Here is an 18,114-nt window from a genome sequence, read left to right on the forward strand (position 1 = left end):
AGCTAATTATTTCCTGAACTATTGCTGTGCTATAGCAAATGGTCCTTAAAAGACAGCCTTCTTTCTTGAAAACATCCCTGTCGTTATAGCAGAGAGAGAAATGCTTCTATTTTATTAATGATATTTGACAAATATCTTGAAGAACTCGTTTCATATAGTAAAAAACCCAAACAGTCAAGTGATCAAATTACTTCATATTTATTGTAACTTTCAAAACTATAGTGGTCAAAAATACCCATTTTCTGAAGAGTAACTAAATGCTCATATTAGCTTTGAGAGGACAATTCAAATAGATATAAAAAAAGAAATCAGTCTTTGTCATTGATTTCCTGGATTGGAAGCCTCAGCTGCAGAGGTTGGCGCAGACGCCTCAGCGATTCCTCAGCCTGTCAGTCCAAGAAAGAATGAGAAGTTCATCCTACTGCAGCCCATAATTTTCTCCTCCCCTTTCATATATCTGGTATCTTTCTCATAAGATGGTGGTCTTATGAAGGAAATCAAACTAATCAAGTGGAGGATGCTGAACATTCAGACATACTCCGGTCATTCAGCCAGTTCCAGAGAGGAGTGTGTGCCCTGTTATCCCCATCCCCACCCCACAGTATTGTTTTCCAGAAAAGAGAGAGAAATTACAAAATTCATACTCCGACCCTTGAAAAAAGCATCAAATTATAGCCTTATGCCATGTGTGACTTACCAAATCGTACCCTTAACCAAGAATCCTGAACTAAAATTAGGGTAGTTTCAATTTGAATGAGAGGAGACATTAAACAGAGCTGGCGGGGTGGGATGGGGGAATGAGAACTGAGGGTGGGGTAGGCAAAGATTTTCCTCCTCCTCCCACCCCTCACAAGGGCCACAAAGTTTCTCCCAGGCATACACATCAGCTTTACAGAACGTGGGAGACTGGATGGAAGTCCAAGCGTATCGCCTAAGGAGCAGCATAAAGCTGTCAAATGCTGAACTCTGCAAGACAGTCTCCTTCCAAGGTAGAGAGACTGCGTTACCACAGCAGTGCGGCAAACATGCTGTTCTTGAAAGCAGCACAGCTATTCTATTAAAAGTGCTGAGGATGCAAATATTAAGTGTGCAAAAAATACGCAAAATAAATATTTAAGTATGCAAAAAAAGGGACATGTAGGGCTGACAAACTGACTTATTTTTTCAATTAAATTCATGGAAGGCTCTCCTTCTGATGACCTGCTTAAGTAGTGCGTATGCCAGTGACAAACATACCTCATGGTTATTTAAATAGCTCAAACCGGTTGATAAGTAATAAACTGTTCTGAATGTAAGTCATACACCTTGAAGTCAATTTTCTGTTAGCTGAGAGTTTACTGAAAACTCATACCCCAGAGGCCATCTCATTATTTAAGGACTGTGTGTAAATACCTCTGCTAGGTCTTCTTTTAGCTTGTTATACCGTTGCACATTGAAACGCTGGCTTTTGGATTTCCGATAGAAGTAGTGGAGGAACTGCCTGTCTTTAGCATCTGGGTAAATGTAGTCCTGGTGGAGAAAGCAGGGAACATACTTGAGGTTAGCAAGAAAAATAGGTAGAGGTCAGAAGGTTACTTGTACAATAGTTTCAATAGAAATTTAGCCTGTTTCGGGAGCTAGCCTAGTTCAACAGATATAAGTGTGTGTGTGGGGGGGGGGGGGATTTACATATACACACCTATATATATGTTTTTATATATATGCATATATTTTGCTAACAGGCTACATATAAAGGTTCTATATATCATAAGGAATTTTTAGATACAGGTTAGGAATTAGTTCTACTATGTCTAAAGGAATTTTCAACCATGATAAAGCCGTATCTTGATTTTAATGATTGGAGCCATCTGAATAAATAGAGATGACTGTCCAAGGAGTCAGAGGAAGTTCAACTGCAATTTCTCAAAGATGTATTTGAAAGTGTCAAACAGTGGCACCAATGGTTGTTCAAAAATAACACATAGTGATCTCTACATACAAAAAGCAGGAATGCCTTAGCTCTTCTTAAAAATCAGCGAGAAGGAGTAAAACTCATATTCAGAGCCAGCTGTTCATAAAAACAGCCATGTCTCCTCTTTTTACTAAATTAATCTGGCGTCTCATGATTTCTGTAATTGGTTTTATGGAAGTAAGTGCTGGTTATTCTTCCATATAGCTCGCTAACAAACAAGAAGAGTTTTGCATCACACAAAGTTCAACATGAAAATATCTGCTTTGGAAATAGAGTAGAGCCAAAACAGAAAAAAGAAACATTTCTCCAAGCGATATGATTTCAGGACTAGTCTGCATTCTGCAGTTCAGTTAAGGTCTGCTTTTTTGTTACTCAGCGAAAATTTTTTTTTTCTAAACAACACCCAGTTCCTCCCTATTTCAGCTGTCATCAGTTTACCTCCATTCACTCAAAGACAAGGAAAAGTAGTCAGGCTATGCAGAACAAAGTGATAAACATTTTTTCACACGCTAAAGTAGATGCATTTCAATAATGCAACTGCCAGTTTTCCCCCAGTTTGTCAAATTTTGACAGATTTCCTGCCACGCAGATACAGATTCCCTGCATTGTATGCATGTGAACTCCAGCAAATAAAAGATACTCTTCAGTGATTTCCTTCCTCGTCTGCTCCTAAGGTAGTGTTCGTGAACCACCACAGCACTACTAGTTGCTCTCCCTTTACAACAATGAGCAAGGTGCTAGTTACCTTTCAAAGTGATCTGCAAGAAGTTAAAATAAAAGGGCACATTTCCTTCATCACTTTTGATTCCCCAGGTTACAAAATCTCATAGACAGCAGTTCTGCTCAGCAGCTTGTTTGCAGTTCACGTGTAACAGTGCCTGGCTTGATTTCACACAGTGAACAGCTATGGTAGAAAACAACCAAGTGCTCATCTGATGGCAAGGCTACTGAATTACTTTTCTCAGAGCCCAAGCACTCAGATTTTCATAGTTTGTTTTCCTCTTTCACAATATTCCAGACCTACACAGAATGAGGACTTACCTGTTTAGTTAGAACAAAGTAGGCATAGAAAGCCATGGCACTCCCATAAGTGATAAAGTATGTGACTGGCTCCATGATATCCCACGAATAGACCCACCACGTAAGCCACGCCAACGCTCCTCCTTGTGTCGACATCAGAGCCAAGCCCACCCATAGAAGCCTGGAGGTCTTTGCATCTGCACTGTCCACGATTCTGGCTTTCATCTAGGGAAAAGAAATACAGAAACCTGTTAAGCCAGAACATGAGTGCAACTGATCAGCTGTTTTTCAACTACATTCTCTCCTGCTGGGCCAGATCCTTTTGTCAGGGCTCTCCTCCTACTGACCTACCCTGCCAAGAGAAGACAACTGAAATCCAAGGGCAATAGGCATAGGCATCTACCAGCTGTTGTGCCCTGGGGGATGCTGCTGTTAATCTCCCCTTCCCACTACTAGGGATTTACGTCTACTGGATTTCCTTTCATCATTCAAGGCAGCTCTGGTTAATGCTTTCTGAGCCTGGTCCTCACATAGCAGGTCTGAAGCCAACAGCAGCAAGAAATCTGTTCATCCTGTCAGGCTCTCTCTGGCTTTCTCCTGTCATGCTGGGTTAGCGCAGCCTTTCCTACATCAACACTCATACCTTCCCTTCTTGAATTATGGCACTCAGTAGTCCGAACAATTTGGCTGCCCTAGTGACCACAGAAAACCCTAGCCTAAGCCACAGATGATTTCCACCTCACTGCTGTTTTTTCTGTTATGGGTATTCAAAACATACAGCTAAAGGTGACTAAGTGGACTCTCACTCCTAATACCAGCCACAGAAGGGCTTGTTCATGATGGTTTTATCAAGTTTTGCTGGTTTCTACCTGGGGAATTTTGCACAGCAGGAAGGAAAAGAACTGAGCTGCAAATAATCCTGTATTTGAACTGACTCTCATTTACCTGACAAACAAGGGAGACACACCCTAGCCATTCATGCTGATCTCTTCATATGGCAAAACTCACTCTTGATGAAAAGAAACATTTTGGATTTTTACAGTAAAAATAAACCCCCTTTCCAACCTGTTCAAGAGGCAGCAGCTGTTCCTTCAGATATTCCAGTTTCTGTAGTAATTCTCTCTCTTTCCTGATCTGGTGATCTTCTAAATGTACAGCCACAAACAGTCTGTGAACCAAGGATTTGATATCTTCCATTTCAGTAGCATGCTCACTACTCAGCTTATCTAAGAAGAAAATGTTTGTCATATAACACATTTCAAAAGCTTACCCCTCTTCATTCTCTTCTCTCCCACCCCCTAAAAAAGCAGGACCATCAGATTGAACAAAAGCAAAGAGTGATTCCTTTCTCCAGACAGGTTCCTGTTTTCTGAGGCTTTTTGACGCCTTTCACTAGATGAAATGAGATGATCAGAGTCATTAAGTGTGGTTCATACCTTTTTTGGGAGGTGACACACTGTATGTTGTGTTGTTGATAACAAGTTTAAAGTCATTCATCAATAAGACCTCCATCAAGGTTGCATCAGAGACCTTGCTACCATCTGCAGAAGAAAGATTTAAGTTAAAGTCATTTTAGTGTTAAAAGATTAGCTGATATTCCTTTGGAAAAGTTCTCTATTAATAATGTTTGGAAGGGAATGGTACTTTGAATAAGTCTGGTAGCTGATACCAAGCAGGAAATCACCAGTATGGCCCTGTGTTTTCTGCTATTCCTCACTTCCATTCTGTGCAGGAAACTTCTTTTCCTTTCCATTTTTGAAGAGGAATACATCAAGACAGAGAATATGCCTGAAGACTTTCTCTACCAGCATCATTCAGACTTTACAATTCTCTCAGTTTCACTAGTCTTCACTATTATTTTTACTAGTATTTTACTACTATTTTGCTACCTAGCCTTTACTACTATTTTTCTTCTATATTGGACTTAGTTTGGGAATCAGTCGAGTGTAGCCAGACTCAATTTTCAAGGGAGAAATAGTGTTACAAGAGCTCAGTTGCACAGGAACTGGCAGAATCAGGCTACCCCTTTCTCTTTACAGGCACTTCTCACTCATTTAAGATCACTATGCCTTTTAAGTGTTAACATCAATATTTGCACTGTTTGGATGAAGGACAATATATTACTGAAGACCTTCAAAATTTACGCACATACATTCAAGGACTTAGAACATGCGTGTGAATTTTAAAATACTTTATTTCCCAAATATCTGCCACTCAGAAAAAAATCCTACCAACTTACATAGGTTGTTATCAACAAACAAACAAACAAACAAAGAAACAAATTGCAGGTCTCTCCTGTAAGAGAGATTTTATAAATTTCTACTCATGAAAATGTTCCTATGATGCAAAAGGAATGCATAGCTGAGTAAGCCTTTAGAAAGCTAGGCTTGAGGCCCACTTTTAGGAGCTTTAGCGGATATAAAAACCTGGTCTGTGATTACAGAATTAGTCAAAAACTTAATGATATTGTTGTTATAAGCAGGTTTGTGTATTTTCTTGTTATGATTGCTATCATTATGACTAGAATGGACCCACTGAGAAAGGGAGGGCAGAGGAAGAAGAAATGTCTTGCATAAAACCACAACAAATTGTGATGGAAAGATCTGCATTTTTCTTTCACCATCCACATACAAGTCTGTATCCTTGCTTGACTCTAGAACAAAGGGTTTTTGGAAGTTAAATGATCTTCAAAGACCTCATCTTCAATTACAGATTTGTGTCTTTCCTTGAACAAGCTCCTCTAGTCAAAGAGAGCAATTCTTGTCAGCAGTATTCTCCGGATTTTTATTAACAGTCAGTATGAATGGCAAAATTTCGAACTTGTAATCATTCTGTTTTAACACCAGTTGTGACAAGGAGTTAAGAAATAGATAGCTAGACTGTACAGTACAAGGGAGACCAGGAATCACAGAAGTGTTAGTACAAAAAGCTCTGGAGAACCCTGTTCTGGCTCTTCTATGCAAAACTTTACAGGCCTGCCATCCCATCACCAACATAGAGAACAGGCTGAGAACAAAAATCATTCACATCTATTTTCAATAACTTAGAACTGGAAACAAGGGGGCAACCGTGACATTCAATCAGGAAAGTGCCTTGTTGGTTTTTTTTTTCCCCCCTCTTTTGCATATTTTCATTCCCTCTCTACTATTTTTCTCTGCAAAAAGCCCTTTCACCCAAAAGGCAGTATTTGTGTCTGCCTAGGGCTTAGAGAAGATCTGCCATTGGTAGATGGAATATGACTTCAATAAACTTAATTGGCTCTTATCCAACAGCACTGACACACTGCAGGCCCTTCCCAGGGCATTCTCAACACAGCACACCTTGCAAGATTAGTACTCTGGCAACATTTCTGGTCTCTCGAACAACAGGAAAGTTATCTGCATCCAAATGAGAAATGGATCCCTTCCTACCTGACATTCAAAACACTAGGGCAAGTGTAATCTAAAACCTCTGCTGAAATTTAAAAGATCTGGTTTTGTACAACCTCTGCTTTTTGTTTCACTGTTTACAGGGGCCTGACATTTGTAAATGGCTTGTTTCCTTTGGTACATTACTACCTTCTTACTTGCTGGCTTTCATTCCTCCTGCTCATATCACCATGCACAGCAGCTCTCGGCAGCTAAGAGGCAAAGGATCACATCCCATACTGCAGGGGGATGAAGAGACAGGAGAGGAGCTCCCGGGGTCATTTGCAGTGAGATGTAACAGTGGATCCCCAGACTTGTCCCTGGCCTGTGGCCAGCAGATCCCAGAGGGACCCAGTCACACCAGCCCCGTTGATTCAACTCCTCCCCCAACAGGGGACTCACACAGCCCAAAGACCTGTGGTGCTGCACAGCACTGCCTCCAGACATGTGACATAGCTGTGGTGCGAGGGCTCCAAAACCAGAGGCCAGCTGCTCTGCAACAGCTCTTTAACCTTGTCTTCATTTCCTATGCATAAAAAGGGCACCTTTGCCCTGTGCCTGTGAAGGGGTGCACAGGAGGCGGAAAACAGAAGCTTTACCCCTCACATGCATAATGATCAGGCTATGAAACTTAATGAAGATTTTTGCAGGTAAACATTTGTTGCAGCGCTACTGCCCCAGCTCCTCCATCTGTCTCCATGTGCCTGCTATAGAAAGGCGCTGCCGATAAACCCACACCTGCAATTATTTATTCCCCGGAACTCTGCTGCCTGGCCCCATCTGCTGAGATTTAGATTACTGAACTCCAAGAGCTAATGCACCAGCTGGCTCCCTGACCCAACTCTGTGGGTAGCAAGGCAAATTTGGAAAACTATCTCTTTCAATCCAAAATTTGAAATTTTAATGTGCCCATTCACTTTTTTTTTTTAAACACTGTAATAGGACAAAGCTCATTTGCATGTAAATTATTAAGGTGACATTTATAAAGCGACATTTAAGCAAAAAATGCTTGTCAAAGGAAGTGCCAGACAGGCTCTTTGTTCTGCATCTGATACAATACAGATTTATTAACTTGTTCAACCCTCATTCACTGAAAAGCAGAAACATGTTTAGTTTTGTTCTTTTTTTTTAATATAAAATTCCATCAAAGCTTTCAGCAAGAAGCCACTTTCCTTCTTCTGTCTAAGCACAGGTGTTCAAATGTGCTCACGGAGCCATTTTTTGTGTACAGAAATTTTGCAGGGCTAGAATCCAATCTACAGGAAATGAAAATGAATCATCAGATATGTTTCTATGCTTTCAATTAAGGTTGGGTTTCATTTAATGGCTAAACAAAACAAGAAAAATGTCTATACTAAAACAAATCTCTGTAAGTTTTCTTAAATAATATATGTTTAAATGCAATTCATAGTGCTCGACCAGTATTTTCTCTCTACAATATTAGTTTCCTAGTAAATTAAACACCAAAGGTATTCATTACTATTACAATCAGCTCACAGTTGAAAACATGGAGTAGAGACCTATATAACAGTCATTGTTGTAATCAGAGCACACAATGTTTTATTCCAAAGCTAGGGGTTTAAACAGATGACATTAGGGGAAAAAAGTCCTACTTCCTTTCACTTAGGAACCTGATGCACATCTATGCAAAAAAGGGCTCAAATGACAGATTTGCTGTGGAAATTAATTACCTTATGCTTCACAAGTAAATGAAGTTTGCACTGAAGCAGGAGTAGTTAACATAAAGCTTTTACTAACACAGCACAGAAGAAGGGGATGCAGCAGTGATCAGACTGTCATTCTGCAGAAGTCTGCAGAGATAGCAGCACTCACCAATAACTGTTCACAGGAGCATGTTCTTGGTTAGCTCTCCCTCATCCCATTAAACAATTATTTTAAATGAAAACTTGGACGCTACAGGGAACAACAGCTGCTGACAATGATTTATTGCATTGCCTTTTGAAAATACGTTAGAGTCTTACCAAATATCTTTTGCGATGCCTGTAAGTCATCTACCTGCATAAATGGCTTGAATCAACAAAGGCAAGGGTCCGTCTACCTGCTTCACGGATTTGGAGGATTAAAACAACAACAAAAACTTTCAGGGAGCAAATTCAATCATCAGACGATATTAAGAGTCATTTCATAGTTCAAGTGTGAGCTGCCCTTTTATTCCACAGAGGAAAAAAAGAAGACCTAAGTTCATAACAAGTCTAAAGTGGTAACGCACCACTTCAGAGATACTTCTGAATTCTGAGCATATGACAGAAGGCACAAAGTACTTCTGTTTGAGAGTCCACCTTCATTATCAATTCCTATCTTCAGAAAATTATAAAAATAATTTCCCCAAAATCAGGGTAGGGGACAGGGAGAGACAGGTCACCTCTAGCAGATAAGTAACTCAAACTCTCAATTCCTGCTAGCAAACTTGCCTAGTTTTGAATTGCACAGATATGAAAAGCAAAGTGTCTAGCTGCAGTTCAAGAATCTACATAAACAGTGCAGTCTGGTAACAGAGCAAGAGATGTTACGTTGCCAGAACCTAGGGCCATACTAGTCACTGCTAGGAAAAACCAGTTTTCTTCACTTAAAATAGGAGTTGGGAAAAAAAGATGGGGCAGCATTTTGATAAGTAGCTATGAGGAGTTTTAAGTATTAGTTCCACTGAGAACCAGGCATTTAAGTGCCAAAAAACATTTCTCCTACCTGCATATTTCATCATACTAACACAAGACCTCAGCTATGGAAGCTGCCTTGCAGTTTGGATCTTCAATGCTGTTTTAGCCACTGCACCAATTTTTTTTTTTTTTAAACTCTTAATTCCAGTTAGCTACGTTTAGTCTCTTGCTTGTGCTTACTGAATCTCTCTCTCGTTGATTTGAAGTCTAACTTTCAAAAGAATTGAGCAGTTTACAGCTCACATTTCATTTCTTATTCTGACTTGCAAATCTGACTTGACTCTTGGGCCTTTTACAAGGTGGCTCAGTCATTAGGCTTGCTCAGAGGAGTTCTTCCTCTGAGCTAACTTTTGAGGACTTGTAGTGTGCCTCATGAAACACTTTACAGGAGTAGGTGCTATGCAAGACAGCAAGAGACTTCTCTACCTTTTCTGCCCAGCAGACACCAGTATTCAATATAAAGTTTTCATGCACATAAAGCTTATGCACCTAGTGGGATCCACATAGGTCCCACTGCTCCAAAAGATCTCCATTGCTGCAAAAGATGTAAATACATTGCTCTACATGGAATTTTCCTGCTTTACTAGGCAGGAAAGTTGCTCTCAAAGGCAGCTGTGCCTTCCTGATTTTCTGGTAGCATCAACCTATTTTCAGTTCCTTTCAAAGTCCCTGGAGCCAGGAGGGAAGGGAACATTATGAATGCACTCGGTTATGAACCTTCTGACCAATCTTCCTTTACCCCATGCTTTCTTCTATCTATGCATTACCTGATGAAAAAAAAAAAAAAAAAGCTGGGCTGCTTGCTGGGTTGCTACTCACTTTAAGAGTGATCACAGAGAACAAGAAAAGAGAGCGATATCAAAGAAACCTGAAAAAATATATTTATTTAAAAACACCATGACAAAGAAAAGTTCCTTGAAAAAGATAAGAGGAAACTACTCAGACGTAAGGAAGGTTATAGTAGTGTGTCCAATTTTGCGTTTTAAATCAGTCTTTCCAAGAGGACTCGGCTATTGATATCTGGAATATCAGTAAAACCCCAGAACCACTCAAAAACTATTCCAACAGTAATTCAGATTCTAAACCTGATGAAGGACTGAAACTGTCTCAGAAGAGGAGTACCACACATTTAAATAGGGACATACTTATTTAAAGAATGACAGAAATGCAAAATACCTGTTGCAAAGACTTCTGCCTTCTCAATTCCTTTATCTTCTCTCTGTACATCCTGCAGAAACGCTCCAAGTGTTACTACCATTGGCTTGATAGTAAACTGACAGCGTTCTCCTTTTGTGGGCAACGTAAGAGTTATCACAGGAAGACCATATCTGTAATTAACAGTTACTTCTGGGAAAAAAAAAAAGTGAGTGAAAAAGCCATATTGTAAATTGTAATTAAACTTAGCTGTTTTTAAAATATATGGCAAATAAAGAAAAAACACACAGTACATTCTAGATTGCTCTAATGAATACAGTACTTCAATTTTTGGGACGCTAGGTACAACAAGCAACTAATTTAATCTCACTCTACCCCCCAATGAAACAAGCATGTGCCTTCCCAGTTTTAATTGCAGAGCAACATAGACCAGGGCAGGGGGAGGACATATAGGCTAACGTAACATGAATAACGCCCATTCCATATTTTAATCTTTTTTCCCCCTGCAGAAGGTAAAATTGAAAAGTCTGTTGACGAAGGAAGGGAAGAACCTGATGGGAAATGTTTACCATCAGATGGCACCAGTGTGCTGTAACATGCTCCCTTCTGGTGTGTCCAACTTCCAGTTTGCCTCACCAGCTGCACCTGTAACACAGACAAGGGGAATTTGTTTTTAGAAATGTTGGGACTAGATTTATCTAGTAAAAGGCAGTACTCAGCCTGTCGTGGTGATCTGTTTACACGTGATCTGACAGAAGAGACGTATTTCTGAAAATGCCCTCACTTTATCAGTTTCTTGTTTTTAAAGGACACAAACATCCCCCCTAGAAAGCAGAAGTTTTGTTAAAAGGTATTGCCCACAGTGTAACTTTTTGGCTTACATGGTAAAAATAACCTAAATTAAACTGGCAAAAAAACCCCCAAACAAACAAATAAAAAAAATCCCCCAAATCACCGCTTTCCTGAAATATTTCACTACAATTCTTCCAATAAGCTGTCTCCTCTCCCCCTAAAAACCAAACCCTTTGAAGACCTCTACACTGTGCTGCCCATAAGTAGAAGCACTGTGTCCACCCATAGCTTTTTGGAGTGCACAATGCAACCTAAAAAAAATGTGCATGGTCTCAGTGAAAAGTCCTTTACTACTTAAACACTCCCCTTTTTTCATAATTGTGTGTCATGAAATAACCAGAATATAAAACCCAAAAGTTAATTGTTGACGTTCATGGTATAAAAAAAAGATGATAACCGTGCAACTTGTCAATGTATGAAGATTTATTATTATTGTTTTTTAAATCTGGGTGAGATTTAAAGAAAATATAATAAATCACTCTGGGCATTACATTACACAAATTTCCCAGTGTTAGAAATCTTTTAGACATCAAAGGCAGTCAGAAACCTAGACTAAATACCAAAATACCTTAAGAGTTATTATTAAATATTATAAAAGTAAGTATAACACAGGAGGTCTGTTAAAAAAAAAAAAAGTCGCTAGCAGTCCAGGAATGCCATACAGCAAAGCTATAGCACACACTGTAACCTTTGTATTTCTTAATCAGAGGAAAAGACTTTTCTTGTAACAGAGTACATTACTAGCTTTGATATCCCATCTACAGGAGGTGCTTACACAAAAAAATTGGGAACATATAGCCTAGTAGTAGGGAGACAAAGTTCAGAATTTGATCTCTTTTTCACAAAAGACCTTGAAATAAACAAATGTAACAGTCCATGATAATATTCAATAGCCTAAAATATAATAACTGGTTTGTGTCAATTGTTTCTTCTGGGAGCTATTTCAGGACCTTTGTTTTTATGTATGTTTTTACTTGATATGTAACTTCATAATAATGTCTAATATCTGTTGTCCAACCTATGCCAGAAACTGAACTGTACAGTGCCTGTACTCAAAGGTTACTTCGTTTTTTTTGTTGTAAATCTGGATATCTATTATGCTTGTAGAGGAAAACATGCATTCAACAACTCTGGCTGGAAATATATTAAATTTACTTTATTGGAAAGAAATTTTTAAGGTATTTAAATTCCATTATTCTTCATAATTCAACATTTACCAGTCAGTGACCCCCTGAAAGAATATCTCTATAGTGTACTATAAAGTTTTTAGCTATTAATGCATTAAAATCACAGCAAGAATTACCTGCAAAGAATACATGAAGTATAAGAAAAGCGTAAGCCAGTGAGCAACAGAGATGAATCAAGTTCAAAATAACGGACTCTTTCTATACAGGCTCTAGGTGGATTAGTTGGGAAGGATGAAGGGCTGAGTTAATTCCTGAAACTAGAGATTTAGATCTAGGAACCCCGGGGCAGAGTTATTTCAAGTATGAAGTTATTAAACCATTAACTTGTCCCATATAGCAAAACTGTGCAGAAATAGTTTCAAAAAGTAACAGCAGAAGATAATATTCCCTATTAAAGCAGCCTGGAATGACCCTACGATCACATAAGAAATGAAATCCAGTCACACTGCAGTTAAAAGGAAGACTTGAGCTACGGGACTAAAACAACAAGATTCAATACGCTATTTCTACTATGCAATCACAGTAACATCAGTTAAGAGCCAGAACAGAAGGAACGTATTCTGAATTCACCCTATCTCGAGTTTAACTTCCAGATACTGTAACAAGGCGGTATACAACTAACATGTGCTAGCACAGGCTTCTCTTGGCTAGCTTATCTAGCCACTGACGAAAGCTATTTTACATCTTTCTGCAACACAAACACACACATGGCACACAGCTGGATAAAAACACCTATAATACAATCATAGCTGTCAGCCTTTAGGCTGAAATCAGCCTAAAAGCTTGCAAGCCCATTTAGCTGTGGAACACCATTTCTCACTCAGCTGTACTTCCTAGTGCAAAACCCTTCAGAGAGCAGTCAGCCAAAGCGTAACACGTCTCCTGATTCTGTTCAAGTGCCATGCATGGACTGTCCAAGTGAAAATTAGTGAGAATTTAAGGCACAGAGTGATAATCATGATTAAAATAATCCAATATATTCAGTTAAAAAATACCAATTGGTGTAAATGGGAGATATATATATATATCTCCAATTTAAAGAAGTATTTGCTCTTTTAAGGGCACCTCATGTCTTTAACATAGCAGCGTAACTAAGCTGGAAATGAGCTAAGCAGATAGAAATGGGAGACAAAGGCAGGGATAGTAATGTTGTCTTTTCTTTTTTCTTTTTTATTTCTTTCTTTCTTTTTTTTTTTTTTTAAAAAAACTTTTCAGACTGGCAAACCTCTGAACCTGCACTCTATTTTCTGGAATTAGCTGTTCCAATAAGCAATTGCTTATGATGTGGAATAACTGTTGCTGCAAACTTAATCTCAAATTTATAGACGACGAGTTTCATGCAAAAAGCTAACGTTATCATCATCACTATTTGAAGTAGCATGAAAGCCTCTGATCTTCCTCAGCACTGCAAATGCAAATAGAAACCTCATCAGGAACCATCAATTTCTGTCATTAGGAGACTTCGCAGGAACACAGAATTTTCGTGCGTCTTTGACACTGTATTTCATCTTGGCTTGCCATACTAAAATGTTACAAAAGTCTGAATCTGCAGTTAACGTACACATACTTAAAACTGTTTTGATTTTGCTTATATAAATCTCAAAAGATTCAATAGTTTTCTTTTGCAATTTCAATAGCAAGTATAACGTAACATACCTGCAAATTCAAGTTCCCATTACATTGTGTTTTTCAGTGGAAAGCTATTCAATCCAACCAAAAACATTGAGTCAGTTTACCTTAGCATGTCCCTTTTCTTGAAGTTCTATGGAATACTACACCTAAAGTATTTATATATTTCCAGTATGAGATTTTCTCAATAATGCCTTACATCAAACTCTTAAGCAGCCTTTACAAAAAGTAATTACCACAGACTGTTACTATAAACGTTTTGGTTTCCCCATTTTCTTTTTTCCTCTCCAAGGCAATGATAAGAAACTGAAATAGAACAGCACAGTGATAAAAACATGATACTTCACTAAGTGTAAGCTTTTTACCCTTATTTTAATAACGCTGCAGTAAAACACAATCTAATTAAAACATATCTTGCAGTGAGCTTTTCAACAGTAGTATAGCGTTACAGCTTTTCCCTTGCCAGAGGAGAAGAGCTCAGTTATGTCCTGGGGTCCTTGCCCAGCAGCCAGTGCAGCTGCCTTCACGCAGCTGCTTGAGGAGGGGAGGAAAGGGAACAAACCGGGGCAAAATCATGGGGGAAACTAGTAGCTCCAGTGCCCAAAAATGAATTACAGGGCTTTTCTGAGTGTCACCAGATCAGCTGATGTCCCCAGGAGGTAGTACTTCCCACATGTTATCCTCACCTCGCTTGTGAAGGAGAGGGGAAGAAAGCCACCTAGATGTCTAGATGTTGTTTGCTTTTCTGGAGTGGAAGGAAAATGAAGGCAGGTATGTGTTAGCCAGTGTTCAGTGGGTGCACATGCTATAAATAGCAATTTATATTTTTCATATGTTTTCATTTACTTCAGCCAGCTTGCATGTTTTTCTATCTCTAACAAACACACCCAGAAGCTCTCTGCATAGGAATGATGTCAATTCCAGTTTGATTCTCTAAAGGGAACAATCCTAGAAATTAATTTATCATGGAAAAGCAATCTGTGATTTGAGAACAAACCGTCTACAGACATTACAGAAAAGCTTAAAAGCAAGAGAAAGGATGAAAAAGGAAGATGCTCTCACATTCTGCAGTAACACTGCTGTTTTTAGTTACAGTTTCACCCAGGAAGATTGAGAGCAAATACTCAGGAAGTACCTTATTTATCTTTCCTAGGGCAAAAAACCTGATGATATATTTTCTTATTTTTCCTCAGACACAGCCTTCCCACCCTAATAGTTCCTATCAGGCAACTATCTTCTGATAGCTGTTCTGTTCTTATGGGAACCACGTTGCAACATTTATGTTTCAACCCTGCAGTTTATTCCAGAGTCACAAAATTTTTAACCTCCTCCCTCAGTGCAAATCAAAGGTCAAAAAAGTAACCAAGAGGGCTCTTGCAGCAAAGCAGTAATTTCAACATGAGTAAGTATGTTCTGGTGTTCTTGAAGAAGTAACGGCAACACAGCATTCATGTGGCTTTTCTTCAGCACTCGTCTTACAGCACCGTTTAAAGAACAAACGAATAACAAAAAAAGTGGAGCCCAAGCAATTAAAAGTTTGGTTTCCCACGTCTTTTATTCTGCATCATACATTATCATCTCTAAGGATCTTTCATTTCCTGCCTCTGTTTCAAGTTCCAAGAGCAGTCAGTACTGAATTTAAGTAACTAGATAAACATTGCTGGTGATCAAAAATGACAGCTCTAATTAAAGTACATCAAGATGACTGATCAGGAAGAACCCTTTATGAAGGTACAGCTGGTCAAATTCATCCGCTCACTGCCACCGAGTTTCGCCAGATGGGCCTTCAATCCATTCTCAGCTAAGCAAGCTCACATCCCTCGTCTTTACTTCTGCTTCTCATTCATTTGCACTTTTACTAACTTTGTGCCCAAACTCTTCCCCCTCACATACAAGCTCCACAAGCACTTGATCTCCAGAGGTGCCTTCCAAACCTCAGCTATTCTGTGATCTTGGGAAGCCTCTGGATTTTCATCTGTGTCAGTTCAGTGCATCTGAAAAAAAAAAGATACTGAAAACACTGGTATTTAAAAAGCAGGCTGAAAAGGCAGCCTTACCCTCCTCTATCCAAAAGTATGCTTTCGATAACCATGCCACTTCACTGCAAAGAAGCATCAACAAAGAGCACCGAGGAGACAAGACGACTGAATACTAACTGATAACTTCTGCCTGCAATGTGCTCTAGGGACTACAAATAACTACTCTGAAGGTACAGATGATCCTACTTTTCAAAGCAAGCAGACTTCCAAACCAGCATAAAGCATGGACCCTTAAAAAAAATAAAAACAAACAAATAAAAGACAATTACACAGAATAAGTGCATTATTAGAAGGAACACAAATCAACCAGTATTTCCTCTTATTTCACCAAATTCCCATTTCACCATCCTTCCCTTCCTACAAAGAGAAGCAGATCCAAAATCCTCTCTGAGTCTACAGTTTTATAACATCAACAATCTCGTATCTTCATTTGGTTTAAAATCAAATCTCTTGTCTGAATGTCACAATTCTCATAGATCCTTCCCAACCTATTTCATTTTCAGGGTGGAAAGGTACATAACATCTAGAAGGAAGTTTGCAATTCAAAAAGGAGTAACACTGAGAGGGAGGGATTATAGCATGAAAACTTATTTGCGTTTATCAAAAACAAAACCACGTCTACATTCAAGAGCTGCGCCACCCGTTTTCTAACAACTTTTGTGGTCAAGAGATTAGTTTGTCAACACAGACATGATTTTCAGTTTGTCCCACTGACTGGATCTTTGCTCTTATGCCATGCCTTCTCAGACAAGAATCCTGACCAGGGAAACGTCGCAATATTTGACTTTAAAGGTAACAACCATGACTAAAAGCAGGGAGGTTGGACTAGATGATCTCTGAAGATCCCTTCCAATTTCAACCATCCTGTGATACTGAGACTTCGGTTTCAAAAATATCCAATTAGCTAAGAAAACAGCCTGGCTGCATCTTTTCCTATAAAGGTCTCAGAAAGAGTGTATCTTAACTCATGCAGCTGCTTTCATCTCTCTCAAGCAAAAAAACCCCAAAAAACAAAAAAAAACACAACAAAACCTTAAGTCCTGTGTAGGAACAAAAGCAGTTCTTCAAATTGCCAGTCAAGAAAAAGCTTGCTTCTATTTCAGCTGAAATGAGACAATGAGAAGAGAAATATGGACGCAAAGTCAGATTAATACACTTATTGATTTACCAAAGTTCTAGTCAACTCCTATTCTTCTCTTCAAGGGCTTTTCAAATTCAAAACACTGTGCAAGTTGCAGTACACAGAAAGAAAGGGTTTAATTCATAGAACAGCATTGTTTTTCAGCACTTCCATGATTTAAAATGTAAGTAAGTTTACCTCTCCCCAACACAAAAAAGCAGTGTATGATATACCTACAAAGACACACTTACCTTAATTTTTATGAGTACTATTTTCCTAGGCTTTTCTTTACTTAACTGTGCAGACCTCCAACGCCTTACACATTACAGCTTGGCTGAGTAAAAGAAGAGTGCCTGAGAAGTTAGATTGACCCAGGGCTTAAAACTAGTATCTGACAGAAGCATGCAAAAAGGTCCGTTAGAATTCTCAGCAATGGAGAATCTCCCAGGGATGGCTCTCACCCAGCTTTTTACCACCGTTTGTTACAGGTACCATGCTGAAGACCAGCCCTGCCAAACAGCCCATGTGAAAAGGAACCAATTGCACAGCTGCTGAAACGCATCAGGAAAAGCAAGCTGGTGATGCTCTGCAACATCCTCTCCATTCCTCACTTAACTGTCTCCAACAGATCATTTTCATCTCTTCTGCAATACAGACATAAGCCATTCTTTGTGCACGTCCCATGCCTTGTCTCCTCTCAGATCCCCAACTTGCCTAGCATTTGGCCACAAGCCCACGAGGAATCCTAATACCCTACTAAAACAAAAGCACCGCTCTCCCCTATTCCATTGCCCCCACTTTTTTCTCAGAAAAACAGTTTATTGTACTGTTCTTATTTAGCAGCATCTAAACATTACCTGTAATTTCCTGAAGAGCATCTTCCCAGCAGTTGAATTTTACCATTAAAATTCTGTACTTTCAAACACTATCATGGCAAAACTTCAACAACTCTTTGGCAAAGCCAACTGTGAACTCAGATCCACAGTCAGTTGTACAAACTGCTCTTGCGCTCTATGAAGCCTAATTTGAAACACCAAGCAGCTACAGGTAGCAGCCCTTCCTGTTTTGTTTGCCCT

The 18,114-nt window shown here is 39.2% G+C and overlaps 1 protein-coding gene across 2 annotated transcripts in view; it reads right to left on the reverse strand.

The window, feature by feature from the left end:
- Positions 1 to 182: 182 nt before the first annotated feature.
- The window catches only part of MCUB (mitochondrial calcium uniporter dominant negative subunit beta), a 51,399-nt gene continuing 33,467 nt past the window's right edge, over positions 183 to 18,114 (reverse strand). The window contains exons 2-8 of one of the 2 annotated variants that reach the window (XM_068941882.1): positions 10,781 to 10,856; positions 10,233 to 10,403; positions 4,408 to 4,512; positions 4,037 to 4,197; positions 2,993 to 3,196; positions 1,393 to 1,509; positions 183 to 386 (exon numbers count right to left, since the gene is read on the reverse strand). In XM_068941882.1, the coding sequence (XP_068797983.1) occupies positions 309 to 386; positions 1,393 to 1,509; positions 2,993 to 3,196; positions 4,037 to 4,197; positions 4,408 to 4,512; positions 10,233 to 10,403; positions 10,781 to 10,856 (912 nt within the window). In that variant the 3' untranslated portion in view covers positions 183 to 308. The remainder of the gene's footprint in view (positions 387 to 1,392; positions 1,510 to 2,992; positions 3,197 to 4,036; positions 4,198 to 4,407; positions 4,513 to 10,232; positions 10,404 to 10,780; positions 10,857 to 18,114) is intronic. The other variant, XM_068941883.1, reaches the window with a different exon arrangement.

The sequence above is a fragment of the Struthio camelus genome, chromosome 4 (assembly GCF_040807025.1).
Source record: "Struthio camelus isolate bStrCam1 chromosome 4, bStrCam1.hap1, whole genome shotgun sequence".
Lineage (NCBI taxonomy): Eukaryota > Metazoa > Chordata > Aves > Struthioniformes > Struthionidae > Struthio > Struthio camelus.